This window comes from Schizophyllum commune (assembly GCF_000143185.2).
Source record: "Schizophyllum commune H4-8 unplaced genomic scaffold SCHCOscaffold_18, whole genome shotgun sequence".
NCBI lineage: Eukaryota > Fungi > Basidiomycota > Agaricomycetes > Agaricales > Schizophyllaceae > Schizophyllum > Schizophyllum commune.
In genome coordinates this window covers 306,299-325,451 of record NW_026089555.1, presented here as the reverse complement: position 1 = coordinate 325,451, position 19,153 = coordinate 306,299, and the positions used below count along the sequence as shown (strand labels likewise).

The 19,153-nt window shown below is 57.6% G+C and overlaps 8 protein-coding genes across 8 annotated transcripts; 3 read left to right on the top strand and 5 right to left on the bottom strand.

Annotated features, from left to right (window-relative positions):
- Positions 1-628: 628 nt before the first annotated feature.
- On the bottom strand, positions 629-3,290 carry SCHCODRAFT_02521778 (Suf-domain-containing protein; the record flags this gene model as incomplete). Its single annotated transcript, XM_003026128.1, has 6 exons — positions 629-1,449; positions 1,499-2,079; positions 2,131-2,666; positions 2,721-2,871; positions 2,919-3,052; positions 3,114-3,290. The coding sequence occupies 6 exons, from the start codon at positions 3,288-3,290 to the stop codon at positions 629-631; spliced, it is 2,400 nt and encodes a 799-aa protein (XP_003026174.1).
- Positions 3,291-3,632: 342 nt separating this feature from the next.
- Positions 3,633-7,728, bottom strand: SCHCODRAFT_02645790 (DNase I-like protein). The gene is made up of 5 exons (XM_050346463.1): positions 7,155-7,728; positions 5,318-7,104; positions 4,749-5,266; positions 4,485-4,694; positions 3,633-4,436 (listed from the first exon to the last, which is right to left on the bottom strand). Exons 1-5 carry the CDS (start codon positions 7,589-7,591, stop codon positions 3,954-3,956), a joined length of 3,435 nt encoding a protein of 1,144 aa, XP_050196957.1. The 5' UTR covers positions 7,592-7,728; the 3' UTR covers positions 3,633-3,953.
- Positions 7,729-7,945: 217 nt separating this feature from the next.
- SCHCODRAFT_02521772 (uncharacterized protein) lies at positions 7,946-8,356 on the top strand (the record flags this gene model as incomplete). The annotated part of the gene is made up of 4 exons (XM_003026205.2): positions 7,946-7,997; positions 8,048-8,134; positions 8,185-8,231; positions 8,285-8,356. 4 exons carry the CDS (start codon positions 7,946-7,948, stop codon positions 8,354-8,356), a joined length of 258 nt encoding a protein of 85 aa, XP_003026251.1.
- Positions 8,357-8,419: 63 nt separating this feature from the next.
- Positions 8,420-11,681, bottom strand: SCHCODRAFT_02681989 (glycoside hydrolase family 85 protein; the record flags this gene model as incomplete). Its single annotated transcript, XM_003026126.2, has 8 exons — positions 11,566-11,681; positions 11,296-11,359; positions 11,148-11,269; positions 10,975-11,038; positions 10,683-10,857; positions 10,555-10,572; positions 10,430-10,503; positions 8,420-10,379 (listed from the first exon to the last, which is right to left on the bottom strand). Exons 1-8 carry the CDS (start codon positions 11,585-11,587, stop codon positions 8,420-8,422), a joined length of 2,499 nt encoding a protein of 832 aa, XP_003026172.1. The 5' UTR covers positions 11,588-11,681.
- Positions 11,682-12,919: 1,238 nt separating this feature from the next.
- On the top strand, positions 12,920-14,610 carry SCHCODRAFT_01194237 (uncharacterized protein; the record flags this gene model as incomplete). Its single annotated transcript, XM_003026204.3, has 2 exons — positions 12,920-13,768; positions 13,819-14,610. 2 exons carry the CDS (start codon positions 12,920-12,922, stop codon positions 14,284-14,286), a joined length of 1,317 nt encoding a protein of 438 aa, XP_003026250.1. The 3' UTR covers positions 14,287-14,610.
- Positions 14,611-16,010: 1,400 nt separating this feature from the next.
- On the top strand, positions 16,011-16,604 carry SCHCODRAFT_02673917 (uncharacterized protein; the record flags this gene model as incomplete). Its single annotated transcript, XM_050346693.1, has 1 exon — positions 16,011-16,604. One exon carries the CDS (start codon positions 16,011-16,013, stop codon positions 16,602-16,604), a length of 594 nt encoding a protein of 197 aa, XP_050196956.1.
- A 135-nt stretch (positions 16,605-16,739) lies between these two features.
- On the bottom strand, positions 16,740-17,347 carry SCHCODRAFT_02137106 (uncharacterized protein). Its single transcript, XM_050341908.1, has one exon. It carries the CDS (start codon positions 17,237-17,239, stop codon positions 16,874-16,876), a length of 366 nt encoding a protein of 121 aa, XP_050196955.1. The 5' UTR covers positions 17,240-17,347; the 3' UTR covers positions 16,740-16,873.
- A 294-nt stretch (positions 17,348-17,641) lies between these two features.
- Positions 17,642-19,100, bottom strand: SCHCODRAFT_02645782 (malate dehydrogenase). Its single transcript, XM_003026125.2, has 6 exons — positions 18,833-19,100; positions 18,697-18,780; positions 18,641-18,646; positions 18,566-18,589; positions 17,969-18,517; positions 17,642-17,917 (listed from the first exon to the last, which is right to left on the bottom strand). Exons 1-6 carry the CDS (start codon positions 19,061-19,063, stop codon positions 17,792-17,794), a joined length of 1,020 nt encoding a protein of 339 aa, XP_003026171.1. The 5' UTR covers positions 19,064-19,100; the 3' UTR covers positions 17,642-17,791.
- Positions 19,101-19,153: the final 53 nt, after the last annotated feature.

The following is a 19,153-nucleotide window of genomic DNA, read 5'->3' as shown; positions in this document are numbered from 1 at the left end:
TTGCCTTGCTCTTGCTCAATATGCTCAGATTCAGAGTGGTGAAGTGGCGTGAAGGGCATGTATTGTATTTGGCTGGTACTACGGATCGCAGAGAAAGGCTGCCTATGACAATAAGTATGTAAGACCAAGAATTGACAAGCCCGAGCGCGGACAAGAGTATATTACGGGCGTCGCTACATGCTGTAGGTAGAGACAGGTACAGTACATGTCGGTGGAATTCGTAGAAGCGTCTGCGCGTAATGTATGTGCATATGAGAACCATAGGTAGGGGACCGAGGTGCGGACTGTATGAACGGTGAGTGCATGTAAGGAGTACTGTATACCAGTGCGTCGAGCAGGATATCGAACGGGTCGTCGGGCGTCACACAGGGTCAGACCTATCAAGCGATACTTATGATACTCAATGGCGCCTACGGCCACCACTAGGCCCCTGGTAAGGACCATAATCCGGAGGAGGGCGTCCACCTGAAGCAAGTACGATTAGTCGATCACGCTCACACAAGGAACGTCGTTCAAGGGGGTCAGGTGCAACGAGAAGGTCACTCGGAAAAGCTCGCGCCATTAGTCTGGCGTTGGGTGTAATCCATGAAGGTAATCCAGCACAGTAAGTGCTCGTTCCTCGGAAAGTTCACGCCCATGATGCAGAAGGGAAAGGCAAGACCGCTTGATGCACGCGGTCAATACGGCGTAAGATGAAGGAAGACTCACCTCGCGGAGGAGACCGCGCGCGCGGCGGCAGACTGGTCGGAATATCCGCAGTCCTGAACAGGTTCACGAGGTCATCCGTGCGGAAGATAGGTCCTGCAAAACGATCAGCACAAACATCATCTCCATGAAAGCAGGAGCACTCACCATCGAATGCATGAGGCGGCGGTAAACGCCCAATGAAGTCCTTGAGCTGAACCGGCAGCACGTTCTTGTCGTCTTCCCTCTCGGCCCAACGGGCAGGACGATCCCTCGGCGCATCCCTCGGTGGCGACCTCCGCCTCGGCGGCCCTTCCCACCTATCCCTCTCCCTCTCCCTTTCGCGCATGCGCTCCGGCGATGGGTTGTTCCTCATCCGCTTCGTCCCGCGCTCCTCGCGGTGCCGCTCGCGCCCATCCGGACTCGCGCCTCGCTTCGCGCCCTGCGGCGCCGCTGGGATATCTCGTATCGTCGGCTGCGCTTTGAGGGCCGCCATACTGCGCCCCGAGCCCGACGCGCTGGGGTTCCAGATCGCAAAGCCGAGGTCACGCTGCGCGATCACGTCGTACGAGTTGAGGGTGTAGCGCTGCGCGAAGCGCTTCGTCGGGTTGTCCGTTGGGAAGAGTTCGCTGTAGCGACGCTCGAAGGCGAGCGCGTCCTCCAGAGTGCCGTACGTGTACTCGTACCGCCCCCACCTCTCCCAGAGGATGCGGGCCTTCTTCGCCGGGATCGCATTGACCGCGCGCTCGAACAGGGATCGTGCGTCTGTTGAAGCAATCGTTAGCTACGAATAAGGATAACAGGTACGACATACTGTTGATATCGTTGATGTTGAGCAAGAACACCAAATGCCGATCGACAAACTCGGGATCTTCGCCGAAAAGCTCGAAACCCTTGTCGAATATCCGGCTCGCAATGAGGTATGGTTGCTTTTCCGCCTCGTCCGTCTTCGCAGGCACCTGCCCGCTGTGGAACTCGGTGTACGCCGCAGCCTCGTACACCTCCCACGGCGTCCAACGGTCCTTGCGAGCCTTGCCAAACAGCGTGCGCCCGGCCTTTTCACCCTCTGCGCGCCGCGCGAAGCGGATGTACATCACGTATGCGATGCCGTATTCCTTTCGACGCAAGGCAAGCAGCGCCGCCGTCTTGTTGTTGGACGCGGTCGTCGAGTCAATGGAGGTGTTGGCGGACGCGGGCCCGTCAATTTGCATCGACGCGCCATTGCCGTTGCCGTTGGCAGCCGGGTTCTCAGTCTCGGTCTCAGCCTTGACTTTGGCCTCAAGCTCGTCAAGCTCAGCCCGCAGAGTGTCGAGAAACTTCGTATATAGATCGTGCACTTCAGTGTACTGGCGCTTCAGTTCAAGGGCTTCAGCGTATGCAAAATTGAGCAAGAAGCTGTTGCAATGAATCAGACGTGCGACGGGAACGAAGACAACTAACACACACCTTGACGGGTTCGCTTCGACACCGGCTTTGAGGAGAGCAATAGCGTCGTCAGGCTTCGCATTGGCGTTCGTCCAGTTGTAAGCCATGAACCAGATCTCAGGGTAGTACCTCATACGGATCACGGCCTTACGATAGACCGCTTGTATGCGCGCAATGAGAGTCGTGCGATCCTTCTCCTCAATCTCCAGCGGATTGTCCATTTCCCACTTGAGGTACGCGCGCCAGCGGCCGATCAGACTGAGGTCAGCGTTGCTGAACGTAGGGGGCATAGGCAGCGTCATGTCTTCACGCGAAGTGGAGTGGGGGAAGAGACCTTGCGTGAGTTCCTTGAGCTTGCGAAGGGTCGCGCGCGCTTGCATATATGCGGGGTTGAGGTCGGCGATGAACTTCTTGGCGACGTTGGGATTGTTCAGGCTCTTTTCGAAGGCTTCGTATGACGACCAGATTGATTCGAGATTCTCCATGGGTACTTGTAGTGCTCGGTGGTATACCTTGCGAAGTGAGTCCATGCGCTGCTGCTTGTCCCAAGACGGATCCTCCTGTAGTCAAAGCGTCAGCAACCGTCCAAGCACGTCCACGCATATACGCACCGGTTTTGAGCCGGGACCAGACTCGATGAAGTGAATGTAGTCCTTCCAGATCTCGCCGCTGTCCTTGTCCTGCCCTATGTGCGACAGCGCGAACTCATACGACTTGCGTATCACATCGCGCGAAGGCATGCTGCCGTCGGCTTTAGGTCGCCTGACGGAGTGTGAGCGTCTTTGCGCGAACTAAGCAGGTGAACTCACAGGACATATTGCAGGTAAAACCGCCAGAGATCGACCATGGGCGACCCTCTAAGGTAGCGCTTGAACAAGTCCTCGGCTTCGTTGAAGCGCCCATGCTTCATAAACCAGTCAATGTAGGATACCTGAGCCGCTGACTGAAGATGCATAGAGGACTTGGTTAATGTCATTCTCAGTGCCACAAGCGCCAGCACGCACGGTGTTGGGATACTGTTTCAATAGCGCGTCGTATGCCACGCGTATTTTCGTGTCGACATCTGATTCTTCGGCCAGCTGGACGAGTCTCTTCCAGTTTCCGACATCTTGCGGCCGCGCTTGCAGCTGGTTGTAGAGCGCGTCGAACTCGTCCAGATGGACGTCGTTGAGGCCGTTCATGATTTGATCGGTCGGCTTATCTTGCTCTTGCTGCTCCATCTTGACGTCTTCCGACATCTTGAGGCCTTGCTATGGTTGAAGGTGTGGGCAACGGCAAGTCGTGAGGGGTGCAGAAAAAGCGTGAAATAAAGCGGCGCCTCGGACTGGTCGCGGAACAAGAGCCACCGCGGAATGGAATTCCCACGTTCGCTCGCTTGTTGAGGTCATGTGCGTGGCGCCCACAAGCGCCCACGCCGTCGTTGTTCCTTTACCTGCACAAACGGCGCAGCAAAGGCACATTCTGAATGAAGCACCACCATAGCCGAGCCCGTTGCACAGCAAGCAGGCCACTACACCACGAGCTTCCAAGGTAAAGGAATTTCTATCTCAATAGACATTGTAAACTTCGCTGCTCTACAGTCCGTCTTCAATTATACAGGTATAGGTGCAAATATACAGTGTGCCAAGTGCTGACCCAAACAGAGTCATCCAGTATGCTAGTACAGAAGCGCAGAAAGGACCGTGGGCGTAGTAGAAAAAATGGGATGAAGAGATAATCGTACACATTACTCGTTCTGGCCAGCCTCCGAAACGGAAGACGAGAAGGGATGTAGAGCAGCGTCCATCGTCCAAGATAATATGTCGTATGCGCGCCAGTATATCACAGGCTCGTGGGTGCCCAAGCTAGTTGGTGCCCTGCTGAGCGAAAAACTGCCGCGACGTCATGAGCAGACGGTCCTGCTCGTCCTGCCACTTGATCATGACCTCCGCCTTCACATGCTGCCGCTGCTCCTGCATGATGCGCTTCACCGTAATGGTGAACCCGGCAGAGATGGGCCTATGGTCCGACACATTCGGCTCGTACCGCTTGTAGTGCAGCTGCCGCACCCGCGTCGGCACGCGAGAGCGCCAGAGGACGCGGTCGCACCAAGCCGGTGAGCGCCGCTTCTCCGACGTGTCCCATTCGTCAGAGCGGCGGTCGTACTTGTAGGTCGGGATGAACTTGAGCGGCCCTTCGGAGAACCCGCGGAAGCGGAAGCCACGGTTGAACTTCATCTCCTTGAGGAGCTGATCGTGGTTGTGCAGCATCTCGATGTCGCCAGCGTTGATGGCGGCGATTATAGCCTCACGCCTATTGTCGATGCGGTAGTTCATGTCGCCGTTGACCTGCATAATCATGAGCGACATACAGCTTTCGAGAGGCAAAAGACGCACCAAGACGATCTCGTGGTCCAGGACAGTTGTCCCGTCACCCCCGCCGACATACGCAAGAGGGAAGACGGTGGTCGGGAACAGAGCCTTCTCTTCCAAAAAGCTTGCGATATCTGCGTTCCTCGCCCGCACATTGTTCTGCCCAGCCGCCAAATGGCAGTTGATCATGCAGATTGAGGAATCCTCGATGACGAAACGCGAGATGATGCCGCCCTGAAGCCTCGGTTAGCGAGCGTCCCCCTCATACCCGATTTTCCCAGCGCTGACCTTATTGCCATACCTCCCACCCATTCCTCGCTTCACCGTCGTAACCGCCATATCCCTCAACGCGACCCGCTCGCTATTCTTCACGAACGTCAAGCTGAACAAGCCGACCAAACTCTCCGTATGAATCACGCTATACGGGCAGTCCGCCGGCATCGCCAGCCGCACCGCCAGTGACAGGGCATCGTGCCAGCGTCTATACGCGCCCGACACCTTATCCGGCACCGGCATCACCTCCTCGTCGCGGTCGCGCTCCTTCGCGCCCGCGGTCTTCTTGATACCATTCATCAGCACGCTCTTCGCCGCGACGCGCCGATTCTCGAGGTCGACGACCTCCTGGAAGCCGAAGTGGATGATGTCGGGCGTGTCGACGGAGGCGAGGACGTCGGAGAGGAAGTTGCAGTTCGCCGGCGTGCCGGTGAGCTGCTCGGGCTTGGCGGAGTCGACGTTCCAGGAGACGACGAGGACGTTGAGGTCGCGGAAGGTGCTGAACTCCGACTCGCGCGTCAGCAGCTCGTTGTCTGTGCAGCCAGGTCAGTGCGAGGCCCGAAGTTCTGACCAGGAATACTTACCAATCCAATCCTGAGCAAGCAAGCCGTCCCAAAGCTTCAGCGTCTCGTCGCGCCCGCAAGAGGCCACAACCAAGCGCTTCGTCTCGTTCATGCCCAGATAGTCCACCTGCAGCGACAGCACCGAGATCGTCGGATGCGCCAGCCACGCGTTCGTCACCAGCCACGGCCTCGGCACCACATCGTACACGCAGATATTCCCTCCGCGTCCGCCGACCCACAGCTTCTCGTTGACGCCCTCAAGACACAGAATATCGTTCGTCGACACCTTCATGACCTCCGTGCACTTCGGGTGGCCGTCCGGCGTCTTCAGCTCCCAGATACTGACATAGCCCTCCTCGTGTCCCATGTAGACCGTGTCCGGCAACGAAGGGATGATGGTCGCGCTCGTGACCGCGCCGACGTGTTCGATGGGCAGTAAGCTCTTGCCAGCCGCCGCGGCCGGGTTGAAGATGTCGTACACCCGGATGATAGGCAACCGCGAAGGCGAGCCGTGGTTGTGCTGGTCCGCACGGTTGGCAGTCCACAGCTTGTCGCCGAGGAGCTGTACGAAGTCCTGCTTCTCCGCGAAGCGGACCACTCGCGGGGTCGCGCCACCAGTCAGCGGCTCGTTGGGCGCGAATACCAGCATCTTGCCATGGGTGTCGGCCGTCAGCATACGATCGCCATGGCGGAAGATATGCGAGACAGCGTGAAGGTGTGACCCCAAGCGCGCCCCCGTGAGACTGGCGGTAAGCACGTCCAGCTCGAAGAGATGCCCTTCCTTCGTGCCAATCCAGACACGACGAGTATCCCGAAAGGTGGCAGCGGTCGCCTTCAGCTCCTTCAAGCCGAAGTCCTTGCTACCGAGATCGATGATTGGCGAGTCCGACATTGACATGTCGTATACGCGAACATGATTACCGCTGGCGACAACGGCGAACTTCCCTGCCAGGGCAGGTTGGATGTAGGCGGGGACAGTAACCCGTAAAGGCGGTGCGCCAGGTTCGCGGAGAGATAGTACAGGCGGGCGGCGAGATGAACGACTGCTGTCTGGAAGGAGATCCAAGCCAGGGTCGACGCTTGTCGACTCCTCCTCGCTCGACTCTTCTTCATCTGATGGGGATGCTGCGCGACGAGGGGGAGGCAGCTTGTCGCCTAGTGCTATAGTACGTGTAGGCGGCGGCTGCAGCTTATGCAATCCCTTTTTGTCAAAGTTTTCTGCCTCCGTCATCATGGGCGCACCTCCCGCCGCACGGGGTCGGGGAGGCAATGCGGGAGATGCCGGCGGTCTTTGCGAGTATTCTTCAACTGGTGTTGCAGGGGCGGGAGCGGTTTGCTTTCGAATGGGGAGAGGAGGCGGGGTAGGAGTATGTGGTGGTTCTTGTGTTTGGACAGTAGCCCGGTGCCGAGGGGGCGGCCGAGGGGGAGGTGCGCGATGAGCAGCCGCATTTGACGCTTCACCGGTGTCACTGCCACTGGAAGTATGCGAGCCCTCTCTGCGCGGCCGGCTCGGACTGGCAGATGGCCGAGCCACAGAGGGTGTGAATGGACCCTCATCGCTGTCGGAAGGACTTGCATTCGGCGAGATTCGTTGAGGCGTCGGCGGAGGTTTACGCCGAACCGGTGGAACAGGGGGTTTCTTAGGCGAGACGGGCGGCTTGATGGTAGGCGGGGAACTTACAACTGCTGGGGGAGAAGGTCTGGCGATGGTCGGCGGAGGAGACATCGTTGCTTCTGCCATCGCCGCGATGCTTCCTCTTGGCGTATGCGTCCCCTGCCCGGGCAACGCCTGCGGTGATTGGCCTGCCCTACAATACGCCGATCAGTACATTGTGCGTCATCGCAGTAAACCACGCACTCCCAGAAACTTCGGACGGACGCCACGCTCGGCGAACGCACGATCGGGTCCGAGTCGCCATCCGCTAGCGGGGGAGGTTGCGCTTCTATCACCACGGGATGAAGGAGTGGAGATGGCGCGGGCGAGGGGCTGGGTGATGGAGTAACATGTCTGGACGATCGTCCTGCAGGAGGCGGCGGTGGGGGTCGCTTAAGGGCCCTCATATCTGGCGAATGTGATGCGCTTCGCACGTGTAGTCCGTTCGGATTGGGGCTCTCCACGAGGGGAGAAGGCGTAGGGCGCGCCGTTGCTTGGGCATCCAAGAGCGGCGCGGCTGGAGATATTCCTGCATGAAAAGACTGTGGGCGAGGGGCGGGACTATCGACAGCGAGTTTCTCAAATCTCGATTTCAAGTTGCGTACACCCTCGCTGGGCTTCGTTTCGATGTCCTGGGTCATGGTGGTCGCGCGGCGGGCCCGAGGGCGGTAGTGCCACTAGTAACGTCGTTCCTATAGGCGGGAAAGAATTTGTTGCCGTCGGCGCCGTCGATGTTGTCGTCGTCGCCGTCAACGGCGGTGAGGTGCAAGGCGATGTGGTATGAAGCAAGTCGTGAAGGAGATATATTCGAAGTGGAATCACTCCGCAGCGCGGATCCTCGGTCCGGGATTCCGAGCTGATGAAACGGAACAATGAAAGCCTTCCTCATTCGGAAACCTCCTAACCGACCTCCATCTCGCGGTTTGCCACAAATTCGATTAGTCGGAAAATTCGCAGAAGAGTAGGACCCTCCGTATCCTTCTTCGCTTACTCTGATGTCCTTGCATCCTACAGTGAACGTTTCCGAGGAAGTTAAGATTCTGAAAGGTGAGGCTCCCGGCCGAACAGCATTTTAGTCGCTGATGGTCATAATCCAGACGCGATCAAGGAATATGGCAGTCAAGACTCGACTGGAAAGTACACCGTACCGTATGGTGTTCTGTTTGAAAAGACCGCAAACACTCGTAGGGTCTGTTCGTTGACATCGATGTCATCGACTGATGCGCCCACTTAGTTGAGGCTTTGAACGGCACCCTACGTGCGGCAAAGAGGCAGAAGAAGGTACGAGAACGTATCGTATACATCCCGGCCCAAATCTTGAACCTCTCTCCCAGGTTGACTTTGCTGCCGAGTTATTGATGTTTCCAAAGGACAAGGATGTGCTGGTGACGCTGTTGGAAGACTGATACCCAAACATGGACAGTAGTTCACAGAGATACAATGGTAAATTGGTGATTCTGTTACGCGACCTAATCCACTGCAACCTCAACATAGGCGCTCTGATCCCAGCCAGCAACTTCGCCACGATCTGTCACACCACGTACGTAGAACCTTGCAAGCCGCTTTCCCTCCGCCATAGCTCTGAACTTCTCCTCTGCCACCTCGAATCTCCTTCCCTCTCCATCCATCCCTGTCGTCCCAATCCACTGCGCTTCATCCGGCGACCCCACCGTCTCCCCCACTTCGAAGTATTGCACGTAAACGTTGAAGTACAGGAAGTCGACGGATGGGATCTCAGGAATCCATGCCGGTCGCGACTGCTCTGGCGTGAGTGGAAGCTGCCAAGTCGGTGGCGGTAGAGCGGCGGCCACCTCCCAGGTAAGCACACCAGTGTTGTGAGACCCATCTCGCGCGTAGTCGACCCAGAGTATGGTAGGTATCGATGTTTTCGTGCCGATGGCAGGCTTGCTGTGAACGTTGAGCTGCCCGAGAAGCAGCGACACTGTCGCTGGCTTGGACGTGTCCTCTGCAACGAGAGCCATGACGAAGCCAGCCTCCGTTGCACACGGAGTCGGCACGGAGACGTCGACTTTGAGCTTCGTCCATCCATGTTGCACAGCCTCTTCGCCTGTTGGTTCCGTGCTGACGTTCGTTTCTCCGGACTTGACACCCAACCCAACCTCCACCTCCGACGATGAGTCGACCTCTCCAACGACCTTGTACACCGCCGCCACCTCATATGTACGCCCCGCCGACAGTCCCATCCCCTGCACCGGCACCCACACGCACCGGTACGCAGCATCCTCCTCTTCCGACGGCGGGAACGTCAACTCCAGCTTCATCGACGACCCGCCGTTCCACGCGTATTCCATCGACAGGTCGGCCGTGGCCACAGGCAGACCCTCCACGACCTTATCCGCATCCTCCCAAGTCGCACGCGGCCGGGGCCACACATCGCCTAGCGAGGTCTGCTTGTCGACGTCCGTCCACGGCATGCGCGCGTGTCCGGACACCTTCCTGCCCTCCACAAACCACGCTTCACCGACGCCGGGGCAGAAAGTCGTGTGCAGCGGCAGTACCGCCGGATCCGGAGGCAACCCACGCTCGAAGAACTCCCCCACAGGCTTGAAGTCCCCATGAGGGCACTCCGGCTCGCCCTCGCGGCGCGGCGCCTCGGGCAGAGCAATCGGCGCGGAGGCGTCGGTCGGACCAACCCAAAGCAGACGCTCCCGCGCCCACCACTGCGCCCACGTCCACCCTGGTTCGTCTTGCTCGCTCTCCCACGTCCATGCCTGTCCGAAGAGCGCCGTGCTCAGCCCCAGCTCGCGCGGCGAAATATGCTCAAGCGCGCGGAAGCACGCTAGACCACCACCGCCGTGCTGCCCTCGTCCCCACACATCGACGCCGACGTAGATATCTCGCAGCCGCTTGCTTCGGACATGCGCATGGTCGAGGCTGAGGAAGAAGGATGCGGAGGCGGCAGGACCGCTGGGGCGCCAGGTGTAATTCGTAAAGAACGAGTCTGCGGGGAGGAAGAATGGGAGGTTGAAAGCGTTGAGGCGGTCCTGCCACCTCAGCTGGCCGTTGATCACTACGGAATCATACCACGATACATGTGCGTGCTCGCCCACAGCTATTCGCAGTTCCGAACGCAGAAGCGCAATCCACGACGCCAGCGCCTGCGTCTGCTCCGGCCCACCCCTCAGAGGGCACTCGAAGTTAAGCAGATAACCGTCAAAGCCGCGCTGTGCAGCCAGCTGGGCTAGCATCCGGGCATAGTGCGGAGACACCGGCAGAGAGGCGCGCGAGTTCGTAGGCGCCTGCGCGGCCGGACCCGTCTTCGACGAGGGCAGCTTGCCGACAAGGAGGCGGAGGCAGTCGCTTTCGCCATCGTTCTCGAAGATCAAAGTACCGAGCATCTTGACGCCCTGCCTGTGAGCCGCGTTGACCCATCCAGGTGGTGGTATCGTGATTCGATGGTGGGCGAAGCTGTGAGGTTGATAAGAGCTTGAAGGACAACGTCGAGAGGATGTACTTACTAGACGAATATGTCGCACGACGACCAGAAGTTGAAGGTATATGACAGGTCGTAGGGATCCTCTTTATAGCCTCCCTATCATCATCGTCAATACTTGTGGCAGCAAACAAGTAACTAAGATCTCACCTTATAATCATGGCAAACCTTGAAGAACTAGTCAGCCCATGCAACGAGGTCAGGCATCACTTTCTAACCAGTAGGCCACCGGAAGTACCATCTTTAGTTGAACATGGTCTTGGAATATATCTTTGGACTCCTTGGAGTTGCTGTGGTCGAGAATCCGCCCAGTTATCGAGCTCTTCGAGGGATTTGAAGTATTGTGTATGTGCCTGCGGCACCCGCGCACTGGAGCTGGGAGCAAGGGGCATACTTCCAGAGACTACGCGGCTAGTCTCCTGGGGCGGAATGTGGCTGTTGAGGGATGCCGTACTGCGGACGTAGTCGTAGGAGGCAAGGTGAACGTGACAAGTTGATGTGATGCATCTGCCTCGGCAATCTCCGCGCTCGGCTTGCGTCACGCCTTCATTGTCTCCGACTCAACCATACCTACTTTGCTCAAGCTGGAGCTGAAAGTTGATGGTATTCCCGTGATAGACACTGTGTCTTCTACCTGCCACGGGAATATCAGCCCACCACAGCTGACGAGAACGGCCCGCAGGCCTCCGGCGACAAGCAAAACTTCAGATCATAGCGACAGAGGGACTTGGATGGTGACGCACATAGCGGTGTATAGAGCACGGATGCTGGTATGAAGCTCCGCACTCGTCTGCGTTGGGCGGCGGCTCCGTGCGGCCTACTCCTCTCTGCATCCCCGATATCAGATACCCCGGGCGAAGGACATCTAATCAACAGCGAGACAAAACCTACCTTGGACCCCAGGGTGCACCAGGGCGTTGTGTAAGAAGATTACATGCCTTCTGGAAGGTCTTTGCTAGATTTGTCCACGGTAAGTTGAGCGCAGATTACTCAATATTTGGCTTGATTCCTTAAAGGCTTACCCCCGGCGATTCTACGCTCTGCGTTGCCCAGGTGTCGTCATTGCAGTACAGTGGTGCATGGCGTCTCGACACCGAGGCCTTCCACTGAGTGGTCCTGCCGAGGCTTATCCGCCGGGAGCGTCAATCATCCTCAACTAACTCAGGCTTAATAGGCTATTCATTGTCACCTCCTCGTCATTGCACGGCGTTCCAAGTTTGTGTATCTTCTGACGTCTTTGTATCGCTGGTGATGGTTGTTTCTCTGCGGGAATTTGGTCCCATGCTCTCTGGCAGAACCGAACTTTATGCGGTAGAGCTGGCGACGTTCAATGGGGCTGGATAGTCTTGGCAACAACCGAGCTACTTTTGCCCTATGAGGCAACCTACCGGCCTGCAACAGAATTACCTCCTGTCAAAAAGGCAACATTCGACTCCATCCCGCACCAGTTCTTCCGGAACACCCACGGAAGACAGCTCTCTCAACGTCTATCCCTTTGGGACTGGCATCCCCCTCGCATGATTGCAGCGTTTCGTCCGTCTAGGTGGGGCTCCGTCTATACGTGAACCCACGCTGCGGAGGTCAACAAACATTCGCAGACGGCGGCACCGCCAGGAACCATCGCTAGTGGATTGATTCTCTGTTCAGAAGAACGCCGGCGGCATCCTGTGCTGGGAAAGTTAGATTGACGGTGGGAAACCGAAGGGATATCACAAAATCACTCGGAGGCGGCTGTACACGCGAAAAAAGGGTACTTCTCGCAGTCATATCACCCACCTCTCGACGAGCACACAGCGAATCCTATCTGGACGAGCACAGCTACAGGAGTCGTGGGGCGTCCATACCGCAGCGGAGAGGCTAGTTTCCAGACTCTTGGTTGCACTTCTCTTCTACGGCGATTGTATAGACACGGAGGTATCGTCGCGTCATCGCAGCGGAGATTCAGTCCGAATTGGGGGAGCGCACTGTTCCGTCAGCCGATATCTCGCCGAGTCAAAAACCGCCGACGCGTCTTCAACGGGGCGACTCGACCTGCATCCCCACCATCTCCCGCAACTTTCGTTGTATTCGCGCAGCACCCCACGGTGCTCAGTACGACTCCAGCTTTTGATCCCGATACCCTGTTTACCTATAGCTTACTCTTCATATCGCCATTGGTCTCAATCTAACCGTAAGCAGCATACCTAATCCCGTCCTCTTCGGCGTGTGTAATCGTAAGAAAGTGAGTACGCCCCTACGATCCGCCTGATACCGCTTTGACCCTTATTCCCAGCGGATCTCTTTTTTAACGGAGCCCTCGTCACAGTCTTCTCTCCTTTTTACGACGACCGCCTGCTCTCGCGCTTGTCAGCACTGTGCTTTGGCGCATTTCGGGTGTTATATGGCCGTGGAAGTGCCAGATGCAGAGCCAACCGGTTATCATAGGCCCTCGCACGGCTGCCGAGCACTTTCCACCACAACGAATGCGCCATCTGCACACGCTCAATCTCTTTCCCCTCTCTCTCCTGTTCCGGTAATGCATTCCCCCTCGCCGGCGACCACCATCGCACAGCACTATTCTGCACACGTCGGCTCGCCAGAACTCTACGCATTGGTCGTCGGTCACATCCGCGCTCGCGATGACCTTGCCCGCCTCTGCCGCGTCTCGCGTCCTTTCCGTCGAGCAGCTCAGGTCGCTCTCTACAACACGCTCGCACTCACGGTTGGAGTATCCACCGAGGGCAACGCGCTGCTGCGCACTCTCGTTGACGCGCCGACCTTGGCAGGACTCGTGGATGCGCTGTCCATCCGGATTCTACCCAATGCAGCTACCAGCCTGCTCGCGCGCGTCCTTCGCGCCACGACGCGCTTGCGATTCCTCGACATCACGGGAAGTGGCCTGCCCCCGGCGCCGAGAGAACCGCCACCGGCAGCCATATTCGAGGGAACCCGCTTCCTGCTGCGGACGCTGACGTGCGATATGCCGTTAAACCAGCATCTGTTCAGATTTCTCGAAGCTCAGCGGATTCTGGAGGACCTCACACTCACCGGAGAGGACGCGAGCCGCATTGCTGGGGACTGCGGTAGACCAACTTCTGTCGCCACGATACCTCCAGACGCACTGCCCGCACTTTACACCTTGGAATGTGGGGCGCGCTTAGCAGCGGCGCTGCTTCCCGGAAGGAGCATTCGTCGACTACACGCCTGGTTGGAAGTGGACGGCGACTATCCACTGCTCACTCGAGCGCTACGCTCGACGAGTACACGGCCCATCTCGTTGGAGGTGCTCAGTCCAGATGACGCTGGCGCTTTGTCTCTTTTGGGCGCAGCAAGCCCCGAGGTGCGCTACCTTGGTACACCGGCTCTGCCAGTAGACGGTGCCGTGGTGAGATTTCCTATCTGTTTTTTCATATGCCCATGCTCAATATATGCCAGCGCCTTCAAGCCTACGCACTCCTCTTTCGCCTTCGTACCATTGAGACGCTCGCGGTCGATATATCCAGCTGGAAGCCAATGCCGGTATCGCACCGCGCTCTTCGTGCTCTTGCCTCCGAGATTAGCATCTACGCCCGTAGCCTAAGACGACTCGTCTTCCACGGGCCCACGGCATGGAGAGGCGCGAGTATCCCCCCAAGCTCGGGGCGTGCGTGGCGCCGAGCTTCTCATGCTTACTCGTCTCCATTCTCCTCGCGCGCCCCGTCGCCTCATCCAACGTCCCGGTCGTCGTCGCCGTGGCTGTCATCGCGTCCCGCGTCCCCTCAGCCGATTTCACGACGACACAGCGCTCGCCCGGACGCCACTGAGGACGATGAGGGAGACGCGGTCGTACTGGCACTTATCAACGGTATCTGGTCGGTCGAGGAGGACCTACCGCTGGACAACCTCTGGCGAGAGGCAGCCTAGTGCTTTGACATTACCATCTCCATGCTGACTTCCATTTGCTTTCCATTCGTCGTTCTCTACTTCATCCGCTATTCTTGACAATGCCACGACGCCATACACGCCTTTGTATTTTTATTTTGTTATCACGAAACTCTCACTCTTTCACCTTGACTCAAACATATACCTATCCTCCACTGTCTTTGCACCATATACCCGTCGTCCTACTCTCTTTGAAAAGCAGCTGAAGGGGCTGACAATTCCCCATTTGTACTTCTACCTCTACAAACATATGAATCCGCTGCTAATTCATGTTATACCTCTATTATAAGAATTTTGTACTGCTCACCTTGATTGGTGACCCTGAAAATCTGGAGCGGGAGTTCGAACGATGCGACAAGTTGCAAGGCTGAATTGGACGACGGTAACGAGCGGCAGTCTCGGGGTTCGAAGTGCCCTCCCGGGCCTTCGGATGAAGGAGGTACATACTGGAGGAGCACCGCGTTATATCTCAATGCTGGCTTGTTGCGGTATGAAGATGCAGAGTATAAAATAGCTTGGGCTTCCTCCGCATCCACCAATTATCGGCAATTGCCGCCATCTTTTGCTTCCATCCCGGCAATTGCCGCCCGAGGATTTCCGCGACGCCCACTACCCACCACGCGCAACGCCCATGACTGCGAGCGGGCGCTCTTCGCAGCCGTTACAGCCTCCTTCTCGTGCATTCCCTTGCAATGAAGCCACAAACGGGACACTGGCGCTATGGTTGAAATCTGGCCGATATCATTGCCTCTCCTTCACCACTGCTTTTGCCGCGGCGCTGCGTCTTGCTCAAGGACCCAGCTTGATCATGACAAGAACAGATGCGCACAACGACACGACTGCTTGAAGACAGACCCTAAACGCTGCTTACTGGCGATCACTGGGAAGCTCACGGTAAGCATGCATGTCAGTACCGCATTCGCCTTCCCCTGCACTGTAACGGTAGGGTGGCCATCTGACTTGCCTGCCAGGATACAACACACGCCAGCAGCGCTTGGACTGTCGGAATATGTTCGAACTCTGCCCAAAGCTGCGTACCTTCTTCTGCCTGAAGTCGGTGTCTTTTAGCTCCTGCGGTGATTGAGACTCCCCGGTATTCTGTTGGACTCACATCAGAAGGGCCGTCTTGGACCTCTCACGCGTGCGAAGCGAGCATGTGGTCACCCTGGCATAGATTGACGCGTGCTGTATGCTGTTCTCGTCTGCATACAATACACTTAACTGCGATCCACTTTACCCTTCCCATTGTTCCATGACTACGAGGATCCTTCCATGCAGTATGGAAGTGTTTGCTCTGATGTTTAGGCGCATAATCGCGAGGATCCGAGGAAGAGAGTAAGGTAACACTCTCCATCTGCCAGTCGAACAATGGTGAACTCGGCGCTAACGGTTTCCCCTTGACAGGTGTTCATGATCGACTTCCTTCAACCTTCTGAATCCGTCGATAGTTTCTGCGCGCCCATTGTTCCCAGCCACGATCGGCGCTGCTTATCACCCCGGCGATGATGACTCGAGACGGCTCCGGCGCAGACGCACGCGCCCTTCCTCAGCCCAGCCTGCCCAATATAGACGCCACAGCACCGCATCCAAGAGCGCCGTGCTCTGACGCAAAGCTGCGTGTATAATTGCCAGGCTGTTCCGCAACCGCTCGTCGAAGGTGTCTGCGCACGTATAAGACGCGACACGAGGATGTGCCTCCGACCACCATGCCCCGCCATCGCTCGAGCGAAATGAGCCTGCGCACAAGCGCCCAGCCCGCACTACCCACCCCGCAGCGCACGCGCCCTATACCCATCGCGCGTGGGCGGTCAATGACGCGGCACAAGTCTGCGGAGGATCGATGTCCAGAGCGCAGCGCACGACCTCCGGCTCGAGACTCAGAGAGCCCGCCGCTCGTTCTAGGGCAGCTCGATGACCTCCAGCGTCCATCGACGCCTGCTCGCCAGGCTACCAGCCCTTGCGTCACATCCGCCGCACCTCCTTCTCTCCAATTTGCACACGTACACTCTCGTCACTCGACGACGCCCTCCGTTCAGTGCAGATTCTGTTGGGAGTGGTGCCACCAGGAGTCCCTCGAGGTCCACCGTCGTACATGCGTGGCGTACCAGCGGCATCGTAGGCATTCGAACTCGGACGCGCTGCTGCGTTTCGTCAAGACCTCCTCGTCGGTACCACCTCAGCTGCCTGCGTCAGCCCCTAGACCGCAGCCCCCGATGTCGCATCCACCCTCGGCATTGCGTTTTCTGCCACCGCCACCGCCACTATCTCGGCGTCGATCTCGAAAGCTCAAGGTCGAGTAAATGTACTCGGCCTCGAATCAATTTCTTCCTTCCAAACACCTGTGGCCATGCGCCCGCCTATTCTGCACATGCCGACTACTGCTACATCGCGCCGCATAAGACGCCGTCCGTCGTCTGCGCGTAGAGCTGTGAGTCGTGGCGCAGAGGCCTCTTACTTGGCCCTCCGACTCACAGAATGTACGCAGCGAGGTAGTAGTACACTATCGCTCTCATCGTACTCTTGACAGCACCACTGCTTGCATGTTCCCGAGCGACATCGTCCCCTGACACTAATAACTACAGACGATATACATTGACAGATACCTCATAACTGCTGTACCTACAATACTACGTACGACGAGAAACGCTGTATCATAGGTACCTAGAATGACATACAAGTACTGCACCACGCCAAGCAGTATCATATTTAACTTCTGACAGAGAACGACCGGGTGATTGAGGAAGCATGAGTTCGCGATTGTACTATACGGCATAGTATTCCAGAGTGTGGAGTAGCACAGAGGGTCTACAAGGCGTGCTTGAACGGTCGTACCGTCGAAGAGACCTTCGTTCTCACCTTCACCACCTGCATGACCAGCTTTGTCAGTGCCATAAGCAGTCCAGCCCATTCCGCCGGGATGGGTGGATACGACCATCCGATGGAGCTGGTGCTGAGCACGGAAGCATTACCGCGTATGCCCGCGAGCTGACTAGCCACTCCGATCATCCTGTGCTTCCGGAAACGAGTAAGCAGCGAGAATGCAACCTAACGAACTTGCTGCGCGTATCGGAAGGACCTTGGTGGCCTGACACCAGGAAAAGGCGGCAACAGCATCGCTCGGCGCTCACCACTGCGAGTGCCTCGAATGGAAGACGAGAACTGAGAGTTTCCGCATCGGTCTCCTCTTCCATCTGCTTTCTGCAGAGAGAAGCCTACTTCTCTGAGAATAGAAGTCGGCAAGTGAAGGTGAGCGAATGGTAGGCGACATAGGGGTCCAAAACCGTGGGAAGCTAAACTCGAACCGTGACAGGTGTGACATCCCACCTCGTTCTGTGAGGGCGTCACGCTCAGATGCTAGCGTTGTCTCCTGGCACTGGCACATACGAGTTCCTAGCCCCAAAAAGATTCAGAAATAACATATACTCATTCGTGAGCCTGCCAAGAACCAATCCCATAAAGCACAGCAGTTTACATTGTAAGTCTACCTCTATGCGCCGACGAAGTTGACACCCTTGGAGATGTTCTTCTTGAGGTCCGGCAAGCAGGCAGCAAGGAGCTCCTGCTCCTCGGCCGAGATCTCGCCAATGGGGTGGATCTTCTCCACACCGTTGACCTGCAAGCGTTGTCAGCCATCGTCCACATCCAAGGTACGCAGGAGACTTACACCAAGCTCAACGTTCGACGAGAAGAAGTCGATGCCCTGGTCCGCGAAGAGCGGGCTCTTGACGAACGTCGGGGTGACGACGCCCTTCTCACCGTTCAAACCACGGAGGAGCGCGTCCGTGAACTTCGCGCCAGCGTACGCCATCGAGAGCGTCGCAGAGCCAGCGCCGTCCTTCGCCTTCACGACCTCGTCACCACCGAACTGGATGCGATGGATGAGGGCCTTGTACTGCTCGCCCGTGATGCCCTTGCCGTGCTTGGTCTGCGACAGAAGGGGGACGATGGTCGCGCCAGAGTGACCGCCGACGACGGGGACTACGCACTCCTTCGGGTCAACGCCAGCGACGCCGCCGACGAAGCGCGCCGCGCGGACGACATCGAGGGTGGTGACACCGAAGACGCGCCTCGGGTCGAAGACACCGAGCTTCTCGAGGGTGGCGGCGACAATGGGGACGGTAGAGTTGACGGGGTTGGAGATGATTGCGATGTGTGCATCCGGGGCGACGCGGCCGATCGCAGAGGCGAGGTCGCGGACAATGGAGGCGTTGGTCTGCAAACTTCGTCAGTACTTTTCTCAGGAAGAAGTTTTGGCACATACGTTGAAGAGGTCGTCACGGGTCATCTTGAGATACAGTCAGTAGTTGCAACATGTTTTCGTGCGAATCGTACTCACACCAGGCTGGGGAAATCGTCAGCACATGTGGGAAGTACAGCAAGCTTTTCACATACCTTCCGCGGAACACCAGCGGGAATGACCACAACCTTCGTGCCCTCCAGCGCAGCATCGAGCTGGTCAGCCTGGTAGCCCTTCACCTGCGCAAAAAGCTTAGCCCAGGTCGCACCGCACAATTTCCATCCCACGCACCTCGCTCGCCGTGTCGATGTGGCTGACATCCGCGCCCACACCGGGTGCGCCGCGGATATCGTAGAGGCTCAAGTTCGACACGAGGGGGTTCAGCTTGAGCAGCAAAGAAAGCGGCTGGCCGATCCCTCCGCCAGCACCAAGGACGGCGACCTTCGTCTGGCGCGCAGCCGAAGACGAGAAGAGACGCGCGGAGGGCGTAGCCAGAGTACGGGCGGCAGAGCGGGCGAACATTTTGGGTAGGGTACAGGAGATGGAGGTTCAAGACAAGGTACGAAGACGCGCGCGAATAAATAAAACGTGCCGGGCGCGTTCGGGAGGGAC